Genomic DNA, 18,432 nt, shown 5'->3' on the forward strand with positions numbered 1-18,432 from the left:
TAGAGTTCAGAATTCTCTCAGGCCAACCCACTGAAGGTAGATCAGGCCCACAGTGCTGGCCACAGGGACACCTCTGAAGTCTAGACACACTGCCCAGGTGGTCCTGGACCTCACAGACAATGAAAGCTGACCACATGAGCATGAAACCGCTCTGAGGAATAAAAAAACTTGATCTTGGTTTTCAGATCCTTGTATCTCTTACACACTAGGCACCCAGAACTGGACAACATACAGTCAGGGAAACCTGAAACCTGGTGTCGACAGCACCTTCCCAGCCTTAAGACATTTCTGGCTCAAGAACCCTGAGCCTCTGAGGCCTTGATGGACCAATGAGCCACATCCAGTGGCAATATCAGGCAGAAGCTCAGGCCCAGACAGTTAAGACCACCCCATTAGGTTTCCAAATGAAGAGGATGATACTAATGTCAGGAGGCCACCCAACAGGCTCAATAGGCAAAGACTGCTCCAATGGCCTCCTTTAAGCCTGTGGACTCTGCAGCAGGACTTCTGATACCTTTGTTTCTGTCTAGCCTGTGTAGAGACATGAGGAACACGTGTCAAGGCCAGAGGTAGAACCAGGGCATCTTTTGGATATTATTGACCCATGGACAGCCTAGAGGATTATTACTTTGGATCCTGTAAAGGACCTACCCTTTTGGACCACAATAACGTACATACTTAACTCCATCTTATCCTCTGCTTCACCCATGGCCATTATACTCAGAGGTTGTGTCTCCAGGGCCTGCTCAATCAGGTTAGCAGCAAGGACCTGTTCACACCCTGCTTCTGTATGCAAACTATCTTTCCAGGTAAAACCTGTAACTAACAGGGTTAAACTGTTTCCCCTCCTCTCATCACACCCTGATCTGTGAGATCCTGTTAAGGCATCTTGTGTAGTAGCTCCAGGTCACCTTACTGGTCCTCTGCTCAGGGCCGCTTCTTGCACCCCTCCATTCAGACATGCCCAATAGCCCCAAAGCTGTCAAATGAACTTCACAAGTCACATCTCCCAAAAACACACCCCCTAGCCGCCATATTGCACCCCCCACAGCACCCTCATACATGTTAATTAGTTCCTGGAATTGCCCACCTATTCCCAGAAACTTCATGATTTATGATTAATTTCCCTATCTGAAACCTTGTAACTACCCTAGAAGCCTCAACCTCAGGGAGCTTGATTTGAGACTTCGTCTCCCAGCTCCTTGCTTGACCAGTTTGCAATAAAGCCTGCTTTCTCAAAGGCCTGGCGGGGGTCTCTCAATTGATTCGAGGGGTCATGCCGGGCAGGGCCCACCCTCCTCGGGTTACAAACCCACCTAGGTAACATCCGCCTCCCAGAGATTAGTGACCAGTTGCAACACATGAAGCAGTTATCTATATTACCCTGTTCGGATATTTCTGGTTTTTTATTGGCTCCCTGGCCCACCCTAAGAGCCTCTCCTTGGACACCAGGATTCCAGGGCTCTCTTGGGAACGGTCAACCACATACATGAGTGTAATTATCACAATTCCTGGGCCTGCTTCTTCACTTCTAAGACGGGGATGCCTGCAGCGCACTTCACTGAAACTCATACTGTGTGAAAAATGCACCTGGCACACACGTCATAACTGACTGAGCGCTCAGGCTCAGCCAGGCCTATTGCTACGTGCTGTATGTTACCTCACTCAGGGCTTACAGCCCTGTGAGGAACCCGCCATGCTGCGCTTTTTCCAGATGAGAAACTGGCTCAGAGAAGTCGGGGATCTTTCTCAAGGTCCCCCGGAACGGAAGAGGCAGAGCTGGGGTGCGTTTGGGTTGCCCGAAATTCCAATGGCCTGAGGGCAGGTGGGGGCAGTCCGAGGCCGCAGTCACGCCCTCCGCTGTCACTCCCGTCGCGGTCAGCCTGGCCCTGTCGCAGCGGACCGGCTGCCAGCGCCCAGGAACACGCCCGCCCTCCCGGGTGCTGGGCGCGCGCGCCCACCTTCGCCACCGACACTTCCGGGAACCTGAAGGGCCGGAAGTGGGGGCTTCAGCCGCTTCCGGCCGGCCCATTGTTTTCCTTTCTGCGGGTTGCCGCGGCGTCCGACTTTGGTGCCAAGGGGCTGTCGCCGCGGGTGCCCCAGGGAGCGGTCCTGGAGCGGAAGGAGGCAGGGCCGGGGTCGTCAGGCACCAGCCGCCGCGGCCCGGAGCTCAGGTCGCCGGCGCCAGCCCGGACCACGCTCCGCCCCCATGGTGCTCAGAAGTCGCCGGACGCGGAGCTACCTTTTTGTCCCGTTTCTCTGACCAGCCGTGCCTTGCACCGAGCCGGGCATCTGCGGGCACAGCGATGAACAGGGTCGACGTGGTCAGGTGAGGGGCGCTGCAGCGGCCTGGTTTAGGGTGAAATGTAGGTAGATGTTTTCCCAGCCTTGCACTGGGAAACAGACAATACGAAGCATCAGAAGTGGGTCAGATGCAGCCTTGGAATTTCAAACGTGAAGTGTGACTTGGAAACTCAAGAATCCAGATGAGATAAGCCGCTGAGTTTCGGAACGATAAGAGAAGTAGGAAATGGCCCGATCTTGCTAGATGTGTGAGATCTCAGAGCAGAGTTCGCATTGTTTTTTAAGCCCATTTTTGTCTTTTTAAAGAGATTGAGGCTCAGAGAGTAGTTTGCCCAGGGATCCGGGATGCACGGTGAGTTGAAGCATAGCGCAGATGTCCTAGTTACCAGTGAGGTACTGATTTTCGAACAAGATCTTACAATATGTAAACTGGATAAAAGTTTACCTCTCACTTAAAGGAAAACTGCTTGAAAATTTCAGTTCTGCAACTGGTTAGAATAATAAACATTGGCTAGAAACCAAATCAAGAAAATATTTACCCTCAGATACCTGTGACAGATTTTGAGTTGAATAAGAGTCAGAAAGCTGCAGGAAGTCCTTGAAAGGGTTTTCATTTCCACATTCATTCACCAAGTATGTGCTTCTCTGTGCTATACGCTGTGGGAACAAAGATGACTGGAAGCCAGCCTTCTTTTTGGGTCCTCCCAGAAGTGAGGTAGACAACCATGTAAACCACAAACAGTTACATTGTGAGGCGTGCTCTATCAGAGGTTTGAATGAAAAAAACTATGGGATCACTGAGATGACAACTGCATTTATGCCTGGAGAAATCAGGAAGGCTTTCTGGGGGAGGTAACTTCAGTTGAAGAAGTTCTGCCGATTTCTCACTCCATCTGGTTCCTTTCATTTGGTCATCATCCAGCAATTTGAAGTGTGTGAGTGGTAAATTGTGTATAAAGTGATACAGTGTGAGGTACAGAGAGGCAAGCTGCCCACTGTCTCCCTGCAGAAGAGCTTTCAAGAGGAACAGGCATTTGTTCTGGGCCTTCAGAGATGTGTCAAAAGTTGAAAGAAGAAAAATCCAAACAGAGGAAGAGTATGGCTCTAGCAGTGTCTCTAGAGCTTCAGTCTCCAAACTTTCTTTATTGTGCATTCCTATCAGTGAGTTTTGAGCATGCACTCCCAACGTAGGTTCATTTTTTTAAACTGAAGATAAGTGCTATCATACATATTTCAATGTGCAGTATAAAATATACATTACATAGAAGTTTGAAAGGTGGGAAAGACAAGTGAAAATACACACTTAGTATTTTCTTTTGCACCTTTTGACTCATCTTGCAGATCCCACGCTGGAGACCCTTGCTATCTTTCTAGCCTGCATGCTTGGGGAGAGTGGTGGGCTGGTGCCTGGAACAGAGGTCTAAGGCTAGGTTGTGAAGAACTGTGAATGCTAGGCGTAGACATTTAGGTTTTTTCCTGTAGATGGCAGGAGCCATTGAAAGCTTAAGAAATGAAGTGACTTGGAGAGACTGTCCTGGTTGCGTTCTTTTTTTTCCAGAGCTCTGTTTTTTAACTCTGTGAAGGGTCTGTTGTGAGCCTGGGACTGAACACTCCAGGAACTCTGATTTCTCTCTTGACATTTCTCTAGGTGACACTCCATTGCCTTCTTCTCACTGACCTTGAAATACAGCTCCGGAGACCTGAATTACAGCTGGAACAAACCACGGGGTCACAATGGCCATGGAAGGCAGGGGAACATTAGGCCTCACCCCCAGGGGTCCTGTTTTCCAGAAGCAGGAGGGGCGCCTGGCTGTGAAGCAAGAGCCAGGGAACCAGACTTGGGGGCGGAGCTGCAGTCTCCAGAAGAACCACCCTCCTGTCTGCGAAATCTTCCGGCTACACTTCAGGCAGTTATGTTACCACGAGATGTCTGGGCCCCAGGAGGCTCTGAGCCGACTCCGGGAGCTCTGCCGCTGGTGGCTGATGCCAGAGGTACACACCAAGGAGCAGATCCTGGAACTCCTGGTGCTGGAGCAGTTCCTGAGCATCCTACCTGGGGAGCTGCAGACCTGGGTGCAGCTGCATCACCCCGGGAGTGGGGACGAGGCCGTGGCCGTGGTGGAAGATTTCCAGAGACACCTCAGTGGACCAGGAGAGGTAAGCAGTTTCACCCAGAATGGCATTTGGGACCGCTCTCTAATGCTTGGGTTAGCTTGGAATAGGTGTTCTCCAGGCTCCAGGCTGGTTTGCCTTTAGAGTTCCCGAGCTACTTCCACGGGTAGAGGGAAATAGCTCTGTGCTCCCAGCCATGAACAAAAATGCAAACCCCAAGCAAGTTCTGTGAAATACTGTGTGGTGAGCCTAGCTCCAGCTTGGCCATCCACATAGCACTTCTGGCAGGCAGGGGGGTGCACACTGCATAAATTGGGAGAGGGGGTTTGGGGCCTCTGAGTGTGCCGATTACACAGGCCCTAACTTCCAAAGCCAATTCCGTCTCTTCCTGCTTATGTTCCTTATGAGAGGTGATGCCCTGGGCCTCGCAGTGATTTGTTCCTTTTGCTAGCTCTCCAGTCCCAACTGAGGTCTTTCTATTGTGTTTTTACCTCTTTAATTCTAATTTTAGTTTCCTTGTTTCCTGGGGTTGTCTGAAATTTAAAGGCAAAGTAACTTAAACTAGAGGGAAGTTGGAAAGAGTCAGCAGTATGATGCAGTGAGAAACTTAGCTTCTAGGGCCCCAGAGCTATCTATCTCTGGGGCCATGGATAAGTCAGTTCCTCTTAGTGAATCTCAGATTGCTCTCCTATAGCCCAAGCAGGGTAAGCTGGGGTCGCCTCTAATTTTAACCATTTGTGTTTTACCAGGGAAAATGTGTATATGAAATTCCTAGTTACCCAGCACATCATTTTACTCAGTGCTCTTTTAAAAACGATTACACATCTCTGCCTAGGTACGTATCCTGGGGCTTGACCTTTTTCCAGGAGTACCAGTCAATACCCATTTGGCATTATGAAATCCATTGTCAGCCATCATTTCCTTTGTGAAAACGAGCAAACGCACACAAATAAATCAAACATTGCAAAGACCTAGGGAGCAGCAAGGTCCAGCCATGGGCAAAGACAAGAGGCTGAAGCAGTGTTTAAGAGCAACATTTAGTGAGGTGGGTGGAAGGACAATTTCCCTATTTCCTTACTTTGTATTTTAAGATTTAAGGTAAATTTTTGCAGAAGAGCATGCTCCCTCCATTAAAACTCTCATAGTCTTTTATCCAGGAAGCCTCAGGGAAAGGTGACTGAGTCTCTTGAGACTGACTAGCAGTTGACAGGCAGGGCAGCTGAGCATTCATGGCTGTGGCCTAGGAATGGGGTCTTTGGACTCCATTTCTAAAGGTCAGAGCGTACACTTTCTGACGTGAGAGCAGGGAGTGTCTCTTCTAGCAGAAAATGTTTGTAGAATGGCTAAGTGAATAAACACGCTTTCCATGGGAATTTGCCAGGAGGAAATCAAGGACGAACAGGACAAGTCAGAGTCATTCTGCTTAGCAGGAACGAGCCACTTTATTGCTGCAGCTAGAGCATCTATGGGGTTGCTGTGAGTCGGAATCGACTTGACGGCAGTGGTTTGGTTGGTGGAGAGCATCTATGTACATGCATGCTGGGGCTGTGAGAGGGTTTGAGAGTAATTCCCGCTGGGCTGCTTCATCAAGCAACTTAAAAAGTACTTTTACATCTTTTATCTTATTTCAGGTCTTAGCAGACTTGCAAAATAGGCAAAGCAGTAATCATTATCTCCATTTAACAAGTGAGGAGAGCTCAGAGAGGTTAATTGAGTGGTCCAAGATCACACAGCTTATACATGTTCCCTTTGTCCATGAGATTCAGCCAAAGTGTGGTTATTGCTGAATACTCCCAATTGTGGCGACCAGGATTTTCCAACTCTCTAGGTTCTAAGCCACTAGCTTTTCTCCAGTGTCTTGCTGTGGAATAGAATACACATTCCAATGTGTATTCTATTTTATTTCATTTTAGAGTGAGAATTGAAATGGGGTTTTCATGCCTGCGAGGAAAGGAAACATGAGTCAGAATCCTAGATAATGAGTAGAAACTGGACCAGGATTTAACTGTCAGTGAATTATAAGGTTGTTACCATAGTGCATGTAGGTCCTACCTTCTTCCAATACCCGCGGCTGAGCTTTGACTCCCATTTATAAGAAACATCCAGTGGAGAGCTGGGAAGTACAGACCCTGGGAAGTTTCCTGTTCCTACCATTCACACTGGTGAGATACATTATAAAGGAGAGTATCCCCAAATATCTCAGCAGATGAAACCCAGCAGCGCAAATCCAGCAAGGTTTATTGAAGGTGAAGTTATTTTCACCTCACGCTGTGCTGTGGACATGACAGAGCAAGCAAGCTCGTGAGTATGATTTGTTTAGGTAATATTTTAGGATTTCTGTTCCAAATGCTGGCAAAAATAGTAAATATGAAATTATGAGGAGCTAGTTTGGTGACAACAAGCAAGGGCTTAAGATAAAAGGTCTGTACTCAGGTATTTTTGAGGTCTCTAAAGATTGGTCCTATAGGGTCGCTGTGAGTCGGAATCGACATGACAGCACTGTGTTTCGTGTAAAGATTGGTCCTATCTGATCTTATTGGACTTTTTATATGCTACTGAGGAGAAGTAGTACGTACTGAAAATTGGGTTTGTGGATAACCCTAAACACTTCTTAGCAAAATACCGAGAGGAAGTCAGTTAGCAAATATTAATTGAATACCAGTGTTAGGCAAGGATGTTCTCTTGAACCTCATTGTATTTCCTTGTCTCTAGGTTTCAGCCCCTGCAGAGGAACAGGAAATGCATTTGGAGGAGACAACAGCTCTGGGTGCAACAGAGGAATCACCTCCTACCTCACCCCTCAGCAGGGGCTCAGTCCCTGAAACACACCTAGAGCCTCCCCATGACCCCGTGGCACAGCATCTCCCCAACGGGCACTTTGGTACTCATCTTTCTGGCTCTGGCCTCAAGTCATACCTCCTTCCCTTCTCTCTCTGAAGTCTCCTTTCCCTCAATCTCCCCACCTCCCGCCCCATTTGAATCCCTCGCTGTCCTGCCATCTGTCCTCCTTCTCTGGTCACCTTGTCTGTTCCTTATCTGCCAGTCATTCGTGTATGTAGCACATGTCATAGGAAAGGCACATCTGGGGACCAGAGGGATATGGTACACTGCCACTGCTTTCAAAGAGCTTTTATCTACTTGGCAGAGGGAATTAGTCTTTGTGTAAGAAGAGGCAACCTCATAAGGTACTTATGAGTGACATCTGTCTCTAGGTAGTTATGATCAAATGATCCAGTCACAGATGAGCAATGTGGGCGTTATAAAAGGTGAGCATGATCATTGTAGGCTGGAGCAGGTAGGGAATGCTTCATGGAAGAGTAGCAGTAGGATGGACAGTGAAGAGTAGGGGAGGATTTCGAAGGGGAGAGGAAAGTGATGGGCATTCCAGGAGCAGAGGATATGAACAAAGACCCAGAGAGGACATGAGCAAAGACTCTTACTCATTGAGGTAGGGTCAGGGAGTGCTGTGGATTTGGGAGCCCAGGGCCTGCTTGTTCAGGGCCTTGGGGTTGATGCCAGGAAGATTTTGGGGGAAGGGGATGATGTGTTAGAAATGGTACTTCTCAGGAGGACTATTCTGGCATAGGTGAGCACTGTGGATTGAATGGGGAGACTAGTGGCAGGGGGGTTGGGTAGGAGGTTAGTGCAATAGAATAGATATGAGGTGATTACTGCCTGAACTGGGCAAGCAGAATGGAAAGGGAGAGATGTGAAAGATATTGTGAAGGAAGGATCCATGGGACATGGGGTTGAGGAAGGGAGAGGAGGTATTAGAGGGTTCTAGGTAATGTCTGGAAACATTGACAACTTGTGAAGTCAGGAAAAGAAGATGTAAGAACGTGCATTTAGACATTGAGTTTAAGGTGTTGTGGGACACCCAAGTGAAATGTCCAGTAGGAAATGGAAGTGTGTGATAAGGGCCTGGGGAGAGGTGCTACCTGTAACAGCAGCCTTAAACAGTGGAAGTTGTGATACTCTGACAGGGAGAAACGAGAAGTACTGAGGCCTGAGCTTTAAGGAGTCTCCATAATGAGAGGGCAGGAATGGGAAGAGAGACATGGGGATAAGGGGCTAGAGATATGAGGGGGAAGTCAGGCTTGCTTGTGCTGGGGAAGCCATGGGAGTGAGAATGTGGTCAGAAGCATAGCTTCCTTCAGAGAAGTTGAAGAGAGCGAGGCCTGGGAGGAGCAGACAATTCTTGATTTTACCTGGCCCTCCAGGGAAAATTCACAGTATGCTTAGGTTAATGCCTTTATGCAAGGATAAGAATTAGAGTGTGGGAAGCTGTCTAGGCTCTCTTTAATCCACACTCTGGGGATATAGACTTTATGGAGCCAAGGGCTGGGTTTGCCCCACTCATAGCTTTCTTCCTCCCTCAGCTCCACTTGCTTCCCCAGTTCCTGCCCTGGTGGGGAACTCAGGAGACCAAGCAGTGACATCTGTGCTTCGGATGGTCAGACCCCAGGTGAGCTTGGTTTTTTCTGTCCTTCCTGAGTTCCCATCTCTGTGACCCAGGAATGGCTGCATCTGCTATCCAGGGCTTTGTCCCATTCTAAGACTTCCACTTTGGCTTCCCCGCCTAATTACTTCCCATGCTGAGTCTCTTCTGCTGAGCTGATGGACTCTGTCTTTTCCTGAACTTGTCCTTTTAGTTGTCTCCCAGCTTCTCTCCCTCTTTGCCCTTTCTGCCCCGACGACCATGCCTTTCACAGTAGAAATGTTCCCGAGCAATGGAAGTTTGTCATTCCAGGAGTCTGCAGCATATGAGGACCTATCTGTGGACTATACTCAGAAGAAGTGGAAAGGTCCGGCGCTCAGTCAGAGAGCCCTGTACCGGAACATGATGCTGGAAAATTATCGCAGCATGGCCTCATTGGGTAATGATTCTGTTCCCTAGTAACTTAGAGTCTGCTTTCGTCGTTATATTCTTTTTTTTTTTCCTTCTAATTTCTTGTTTTGAAAAATACAGAGAAAATAGTATAATGAACCTCTCTGTATCTGTCACCCAGCTTTATGGTTATCTGTATTCTCTCTGCTTCATTATTATTGATTGACATAGGGTGGTTTAGCTGGGCTTCTTAGTTGTAGGGAATAGACCCACCCAAGTTACTGTAAGTAACAAGCTAGGTGTTAATAAGGCTTCAAGGAATGGGAACCCAGAACAAACTGGTCAGCTGGCCCACACTGGGAATGGGGTCTTGTGGAGACTGGGCCTTGCCTGAGCAGCAAAAGCAAATGAACCTTTATGCCAGTGTTTTACTGTGAATGTAACTCAGCTACTCCCTGCATATGTTTTCTGTCTCTCTTCTCATTGCTACCCAGTTTCTTCACTCTGAATATGTTGTCCTCCTCATAGCTCTATCTCAATTATAGCTTATGTATCCTCAGAATTTCTGCTCTGTGGCTTCTAATGGCTTGCTTCTCTCCATGCATCATTTCAGCTTCAGCTCCGGGTCTTAATTGTCTTATTTTTATCCCTACTTCCAGTTCAGACTTTTCTTAGAGAAGGACTCCAATTGGCTCAGTCATTAAATGTCATCTCTCTCTGGGCAGAGCTTTGGCCCCAGACCACAGCAGAGGCTTTTGACTAGCCTACAATGAGCTACATTTGGGTCTGGTGCTTTGCCCTGGTTCAGTCACCTGTGGTCCATCATGGGATGAGCAGTCACTTGGAACAAAGAATGGTTGCCTAAGCTTCCCCTTCAGCAAAGGCTGGGACAGGGCAGTTTCCTGGAGGGGCTGTCATCAGGGCAGGCCCTATGATTGGCAAGTCTACTACAGTAGCCAACTCTGGAGAGGATGTGCTTAGGAGTTTGGGACCCAGATATCTCTAACTTCTCAGATACCACGGCATGATGGCTTGTGGCCCTGGTTAAGACATGATTGAGGGGAACCAACATTTTCATGTTTAACTATAAATGACTATGATTACTCTATCTTCTCCCAGCTTTTGTATTTGGTCTCCAGAATTCAAAACCAAATGTTCAGCTATTCAGTTTCCTTATCGTTGTGGAGAATCAAGATCACAAAGATACATTTTGGTTCTGTTTTAAGTCATCGGTACCTTTTTTAATTTTTCTTAGAGCACATACACTATTGACTCCTATCAGTCCAGTGCTCTGGAGGCCAAAGGAATCTCTACTTTTAGACCTCTGCTCTCTTCATCACTGTTCCCCAGCTTTTGCCGTTTCTTATTTCTTGAACCTATAGCTTCTCCAAATCTTGTCACTGCCCTGTTACATCAGAATCACTCCTTTTTGTACACTTTTTCCTAATCATACCGTCATGATATAATTCTCCCACCAATTCCCATCTTTGCTGTCATTGTTTCACATACCTGACTTGAGGTGTTTGTCACCCCTTTCTTTCCTAAACATCTTTTTCTGAGAACTGTGGGACCACACAATGCCATGTTTGGAAAAGACCTTAGAGTTCATCACTGTACTGAGGAGATGTAACATTAAGTGACTTCTGTAAGATCACACTGTGCTTTACAGTCTGCTTTCTTACCTTGCCAATCGTCCTTCTAACTTGGCTGTGCTGGCTCAACATCTGTCTGTTTCTGCTGTCTCTTCTTCCACCCTCCTCCACTGACCATCTTGTCTCTTTGTTTTTTCTGCCCATTTCCTCTTCTGTTCTCAATGTGTCACCTCATTCTTTACCCATAGAGTGAAGTTACCTTCATGTGTGTAGATCTCTTCGTTTTGTTTCTTCAACAGGACAAGGAATGAGTAAAAGTTGTTTTCTTCTTTCTTTTCACAGCAAGTGAGAACAGAATGGAGAGTTCAGAGTTGACTCCAAAGCCGGAGCTTTCTAAGGGACCTGGGTCATCTGAGAGGACATCAGGAGGACTTCATGGTATGGCTCTTGGGGCACCAGAGGCTGGAGATGCCTGTGAAGATATCTTAAAGAATCTAGAAGAGCAGCCCTCAGATGAAGAAGGGAGCAGACTAGAAAGTAATTTCTTGGAAATAACAGATGAGGATAAAAAAAAAAACATAAAAGACAAATGTGAGAAATATAAGGAACTCGGTGAATATTTTAATCTGTCCTCCAGTCCTGCTGAACATCAAGGAGTTCTGAAGGGACAGAAATTCTATCAGTGTGATGAGTGTGGCAAAGCTTTCAATCGGAGCTCACACCTCATTGGCCATCAGAGAATCCACACTGGAGAGAAACCCTATGAGTGTAATGAATGTGGCAAGACCTTTAGGCAAACCTCTCAGCTCATCGTTCATCTCAGAATCCACACGGGGGAGAAGCCCTACGAATGCAACGAGTGTGGGAAAACCTACCGGCACAGCTCCCATCTCATTCAACACCAGAGACTCCATGATGGGGAGAAACCATATAAATGTAATGAATGTGCAAAAGCCTTCACTCAAAGTTCCCAACTCATTGACCACCAGAGAACTCATACTGGGGAGAAACCATATGAATGCAACAAGTGCGGGGAAGCCTTCATTCGGAGTAAAAGCCTTACCCGACATCAGGTACTTCACACAGGGGAGAAACCTTACAAGTGTAATGAGTGTGGGAAAGCTTTCTGTTCCAATAGGAATCTTACTGACCATCAGAGAATCCATACTGGGGAGAAGCCTTATGAGTGTAATGAGTGTGGCAAGGCCTTCAGTCGGAGTAAATGTCTTATTCGACATCAGAGCCTCCACACTGGGGAAAAACCGTACAAATGTAGTGAGTGTGGGAAAGCCTTTAATCAGAACTCTCAACTGATTGACCATGAACGAATGCATACTGGAGAAAAACCTTTTGAATGTAGTGAGTGTGGGAAGGCATTCAGTCTAAGTAAATGTCTTATTCGGCATCAGAGACTTCACACAGGTGAGAAGCCCTACAAATGCAAAGAGTGTGGAAAATCCTTCAATCAAAACTCACACCTCATTATACACCAGAGAATTCACACTGGTGAGAAACCCTATGAATGCAATGAATGTGGCAAGGTCTTCAGTTATAGCTCTAGCCTTATGGTACATCAGAGAACCCATACTGGGGAGAAGCCCTATAAATGCAACGACTGTGGGAAGGCCTTTAGTGACAGCTCACAGCTTATTGTGCACCAGAGAGTTCACACAGGAGAGAAACCCTATGAATGTAATGAGTGCGGGAAAGCCTTCAGTCAGCGTTCCACTTTTAATCACCACCAGCGAACTCACACTGGAGAAAAGCACTCAGCTCTGGCTAGGTCAGTTTCTTAAAAGCATGGTTCTCCAAGGGGAGCAAGGTGCTTTGATTCGAGTTAAACTTTCTTTATAAGAAGGATGCTCACCTGGTCCCCTTGGAACCACCGATTACAAGTGGGCCTTAAAAAAAAAAAAAATTTTTTTTTTTTTTTCCCCTAAGTGTTTTGCATTGGATTACCAAGCTGAGAGAATGGGAGCAACTTAGTGCAGCTCTTCCCCGCTCTTAGGAAAGTAAGGACCATACATTTCATTTACTTGTAGGTTTCTTTTTCCTTTTTTCAAAACTTTTTAAATCTGTTTCATTTCTTAGTTATACATCCCGTAATCAGATTGTGCGCTTGTCAAGGACAGAGATCCTTATTTTATTCCATCTTCTCCATGTCACCATTTACATAAAGTCACTCTCAAAGACTGTCTTAGTCATCGAGTGCTGCCGTAACAGCAATACCACAAGCGGGCTTTAACACAGAGAAATATATTCTCTCACAGTCTGGTAGGCTACAACTCCAAATTCAGGGCATCAGCTCCAGGGGAAGGCTTTTTCTCTCTGTCGGCTCTGGAGGAAGGCCTTTATCCTCAGTCTTCCTCTGGTCAAGGAGCTTCTCAGATGCTGTGTCGAAAGGACGCATTCTGCTCCTGGTGCTGCTTTCTTGGTGGTATGAGATCCCCAACTCTCTGCTAGCTTTCCTTTCCTTTTATCTCTTGAGAGATAAAAGGTGGTGCAGGCCGCACCCCAGGGAAACTCCCTTTACCTTGGATCCAGGAGGTGACCTGGTTAAAGGTGGTGTTACAATCCCACCCTAATCCTTTTAACTACAGGCAAAGATTTTGATTTATAATACAGGAAAATCACAAAATGGAGTACAACCACACATGGCCTAACCAAGCTGATACATTTTTGGGGGGACGTTCAATCCATGACATTCCACCCTGTGACCCCCCAAAATCACATCCTTGGAACATGCAAAACATATTCCTCCCATCATAGCAAAAGTCATAAGTCCAAGTCCGAAATTCAAAAATTCCTCTTCACCTGTGGAGTCTAGAACACAGGTTATCTGCATCCAAAGGTATGATGGCAGAAAAGACACAAGCTAGACATTTCCATTACAAATGGGAGAAACTGTAGGGAAAGAAGGCATAACAGGCACCAAGCAAGATAACAGAACACATTACATTAGCCCTCAAAGCTTTAAAATAACCTTTGTTCTCTGAGAAAATTTACATAATAACTGTCATCCAGACTCTAGGTACTGGCCACACTCTCAGTGTTCTGAGTGGAGGTCTCTTGCCCCTGGGCTTCAGCTCCACCTTCCAGCCTCGCTGGAACCGCAACTCTGTTCCCTTGGCTTTAGGCGCACAATTCTCATAGTCTGTCTGAGTGGCAGTTTTACCCATAGAAACACAAGAGGCCATGGCTCCACCCTTTGTAACTGCTGAGGTCACGGCCATACCTTTTGAGACTGAGGCAGCTCAGCTTCTTGTGTTGTCGCTTCAGCTTCTGCTTCCTGGTTTCTTGGCCTCTGAGCTCTTCGGGCCTCACGCCCACATCTGCCCTGCTGGAGCAAGTGTTCCAAAGCTCTGTAGCTCCACCGATAAGTGCCTGGAGGCACCCCACTCTGCCAGCAAGCCTTCCATGCACAGGCGCTCAGCTCTCTCGCTCCATGGGTCAGCTCCAGTGCCATCTTACACTGGTCTCCTGGTTCTGCTGTTGTTGGTTCTCTGCTGCTGCCGCTTCTCTGCCACTGCAGGTTCTCTGCTGCACTGGTCCTTTGCCACTGTCACTACTCTATCCATTCAGTTTCAAAAGCAATTACACATTTTAGGTGTCTGTTAGAACAGCACCCCACTGTCTTGGTACCAAATTCTTAGTTATCTAGTGCTGCTGTAACAGATACCACAAGTGGAAGGCTTTAACAAAGAGAAATTTCTTTTCTCACAGTCTAGTAGGTTACAAGTCCAAATTGAGGGCATCAGCTCCAGGGGAAGGGTTTCTCTCTCTCTCAGCTATGGAGGAAGGTCCTTTTGTCCTCAATCTTTCCCTGGTCGAGGAGCTTCTCAGGCGCAGGGACCCCATGTCCAAAGGACAAGCTCTGCTCCTGGTGCTGCTTTCTTGGTGGTATGAGGTCCCCAACTCTCTCCTTGCTCCCCTTTCCTTTTGAGAGAGAAAAGGTGGTACAGGCCACACCCCAGGGAAACTCCCTTTAGCTTGGATCAGGGAGGTGACCTGAGTAAGGGTGGTGTTACAATCCCACCCTAATCCTCAACATAAAATTACAATCACAAAATGGAGGACCACCACAGACTACTGGGAATCATGGCCTAACCAAGTTGATTCACACATTTTTGGGGGGACATAGCTCAATCCTTGACAAAGACTGATTCATTCCTTCCTGTCTCTTGGGTATGGCTCTCCCAATCTACTTTTTAAACTTCTAGTCTAATCTACTGTAATCACTTTTCCTGTCTAGAAACCTTTTCTTCCTGTTTACTAATCTATGTCCCTCACAAACCTTCAAGATCCAGCTCATCTCTGAAAGACTTCTTTTTCAAATGCTTTTTCATTTCACTTAAACTTCTATTGATTTGACCTCAGTACTTTCAATTAGCTGGTGCTACAGTGAGCAACTGTTGTTAAATTGCCTTGTAAATTATTCTCAATGTAATGAATGCATATGTGTATAATTTCATACCAACTTGTAAGCTTTTTGAGATTGGGTATAGTATCTGTTTATTTTAATGTATGGGTAAAGATTTGCACATACAAGTTGTTAAATAAAGTTTTTTTAGTTGACTCTTATAAAGTGGCATGATCCCCCCCCCCAACCCAGGGCTAGAAGCTTCTAAAGATGAAAATGGCATCCCATTATAGGATATCACATGCAAAGGCCCCTTTGATGTTCTACCTGGAAATCTCACTACTGTAGGCTTTTGCCTTAAAGAGCTAATGGAATTGTACATGAGTGAGTGTGTGTGCGTATCCAGGTATCGGGGTGGGCAGTCACGTCCCGGTGATAGAGGTGCTGTGCCCTGCAAACTGATTCCAGTTCTGAACTAGCTGACCGCACTGTGCTTCCTAAATAAACAGGTTAAGAGCAGAGTCAAAAGCTTATTGCAAAGACTTGACTTCCATGGTAAAGATGGTTGAGAATTCCAGCCGAAGCATTCTTGAGTGACTGGAGTTCACAGTGATGGGGTTTGTGGCAAGAAAATAGAGGTAAAACTAATCTGGTTAAGCAGGCATTGTTCACAAATTTGTTTTTCTTTATTAGGTAGACCTGTCTACCTGCAGCTGCCGTCTTATTTTCAAGATGAGAAGTGTAATTACCTTCCAAGCTATCTTTCATTCCACAAAAGCAAAAGGAACAGGAAATCTTCAGAGGATTTCCTCTCCTACAATCCTATCAGACCTGAGCTTGAACAGCTTTTCCGTTCCACTTTTGTAGTAGGGCCCCAGTGCTGGGAGACCTTTGCCTCTGGTACCTAGTCCTTACTCTGCCCATTCCCCAAACTTCCTCTTAACAGGAGGATAGGATTAGCAGCGTGGCAAAGGTGGAGGAGGAGGCTTAATTATCTAGTGTGGCTATAACAAATAACCACAAGTGGGTGACTTTAACAAATTTATTTTCTCACAATTTAGGAGGTTAGAAGTCCAAATTCAGGGTGTCAGCTCTAGGGGAAGGCTTTTTCTCTGTGGGTTCTAGATGAAGGTCCTTGTTTCTAGAGCTCCTGCTTCTGGGGGATCTTCATGTGGCTTGGCATCTCTCCCCTTGTCTGCTCTGCTTCCTTGCTTAATCTCTTTTGTATCTCAAAAGAGATTGACTCAAGATACACCCTACACTAATCCTGCTTCGTTAACATAACAAAGACTACTCATTCCCAAATGGGGTTATAACCACAGGCCTTTGTTGTTAGGTGTCCTTGAGTTTGTTCAGACTTACAGTGATCCTGTGTGCTACAGAACGAAACACTGTCCGGTCTTGCGCCATCCTTGTTATACTTGAGCCTATTGTTGCAGCCACTGTGTCAATCCATCTCGTTGAGGGTCTTCCTCTGTTTTGCTGACCCTCTACGGAACATGATGTCCTTCTCCATGACTGGTCCCTCCTGATAACATGTCCAAAATATGCGAGATGAAGTCTTGCCATCCTTGCCTCTAAGGAGCATTCTAGCCATACTTCTTCCAAGACAAATTTGTTCCTTCTTTTGGTAGTCCATGGTATATTCAGTATTCTGCTGTTGCCATAGGCATTGATTGTGGATCCAACTAAAATGAAATCCTTGACAACTTCAATTTTTTCTTCATTTACCATGATGTTGCTTATTGGTCCAGTCGTGAGGATTTTTGATTTCTTTATGTCGAGGTGTAATCCGTACTGAAGGCTGTAGTCCTTGATCATTAGTAAGTGCTTCAAGTCCTCTTCACTTTCAGCAAGCAAGGTTGTGTCATCTGCATAACACAGGTTGTTAATGAGTCTTCCTCCAATCCTGATGCCTTGTTCTTCAAAAAGTCCAGCTTTTCAGATTATTTGCTCAGCATACAGATTGAATATGTATGGTGAAAGGATACAACCCTGACACACACCTTTCCTGACTTTAAACCACTCAGTATTCCCTTTTTCTGTCCCAACGACTGCCTCTTGATCTATGTACAGGTTCCTCATGAGCACAATTAAGTGTTCTGGAATTCCCATTATTCACAATGTTACCCATAATTTGTTATGATCCACCCATTCAAATGCCTTTGCATAGTAAATGAAACACAGGTAGAAAAAAAAAATTACCTAGTGAAAACCACGGGCCTAGAGGTTAGGATTTACAACACAAATTTTGGGGGACACAATTCATAACAGGCAATGTCAGGTATGGAACCCAGAGGGGAGACATTTTGTGAGCTACTGTTAACTTAGAGAATGGAGAAGGAAGGCAAGAGAGTTGAAGCTCAAGAAAATAAAAATTAGATGTGATTTGGGGGGAGACATTTCAGACAAAGTTAGAATGTTTATCGGTAACCTAAAAAATTACCGAGCCCAGGACACAGCTAGAAATTTGTCATTTGTGAATATGTATTTTAAAATAAATTTCTGGTTTCAGCTATGTTTTCAGTATTGGTTTTCATTCTCCTTTAAAAGATGTGCAGATAGGATTCTTGTTTGTTAGTTTAAGTGTTTTACTTTGGGTGCCCCCAGATCCCAGGGAAAAGCCCAACCCCATCCCCACTTGGCTCCAAATCTCCAGCTCTGAGTTGGACATTACTGGTCTCATCTTCGGTAGGATCCCCTTGCCTGTTGGATGCTGCAACTTTATTTTATGGTTCTTGTCTACTCATCCCCTACCCTACCACCCTAAGCCTCTGTAGAGTGGGAACCAGCACTATTCTTAACTATGCTGTAGGTGCCCACTGGAAATGAATGTCTTGACCTCCTGAAAAGCACTCAGTCTCTCGCACAAAGGAAAAAGGGTTGCATTCTGTCGGAGGACAGCCCCAGCAAGGAAAGACCCTCACCGTGCATCCTGGAAGATAATCCGAAGAACTGACAGGTAGCGCTTTCCAGATTTATGAGTTTATTCAGGGAAATTTACTGACATAGGCAAGCAGCTGGTCTCCAGTGGTGGCCAGCTAGAGTATTTTCTGCAACCACCTAGCAAGGGACCCAAGCTTACATACCATTCCAGCTGGGACCAAGGCTCATTGTTTTCTCCCACATCCTTGGGCAGTCAGTGTTCCCAGGGACTTCATGTCCAGGTCCAGGTGTTTTCCTTCTTGTTTCTAAGGCATTCTTCGGCCTTGGCCACTGGCCCATTCATGCCACTC

The 18,432-nt window shown here is 46.2% G+C and overlaps 1 protein-coding gene across 2 annotated transcripts; it reads left to right on the plus strand.

The window, feature by feature from the left end:
* The first annotated feature begins 1,660 nt into the window (after positions 1–1,660).
* On the plus strand, positions 1,661–17,648 carry ZKSCAN7 (zinc finger with KRAB and SCAN domains 7). 2 transcript variants are annotated; one of them, XM_049861918.1, is made up of 6 exons: positions 1,661–1,784; positions 3,953–4,461; positions 7,129–7,297; positions 8,796–8,881; positions 9,167–9,293; positions 11,179–17,648. In XM_049861918.1, the coding sequence occupies exons 2-6, from the start codon at positions 4,039–4,041 to the stop codon at positions 12,630–12,632; spliced, it is 2,259 nt and encodes a 752-aa protein (XP_049717875.1). In that variant the 5' UTR covers positions 1,661–1,784; positions 3,953–4,038; the 3' UTR covers positions 12,633–17,648. The 2 variants fall into 2 exon arrangements, with proteins under 2 accessions (XP_049717875.1, XP_049717874.1); XM_049861917.1 differs by lacking the exon at positions 1,661–1,784 and adding an exon at positions 2,039–2,329.
* Positions 17,649–18,432: the final 784 nt, after the last annotated feature.

This window comes from Elephas maximus, chromosome 20 (genome assembly GCF_024166365.1).
Source record: "Elephas maximus indicus isolate mEleMax1 chromosome 20, mEleMax1 primary haplotype, whole genome shotgun sequence".
Taxonomy (NCBI): Eukaryota; Metazoa; Chordata; class Mammalia; order Proboscidea; family Elephantidae; genus Elephas; species Elephas maximus.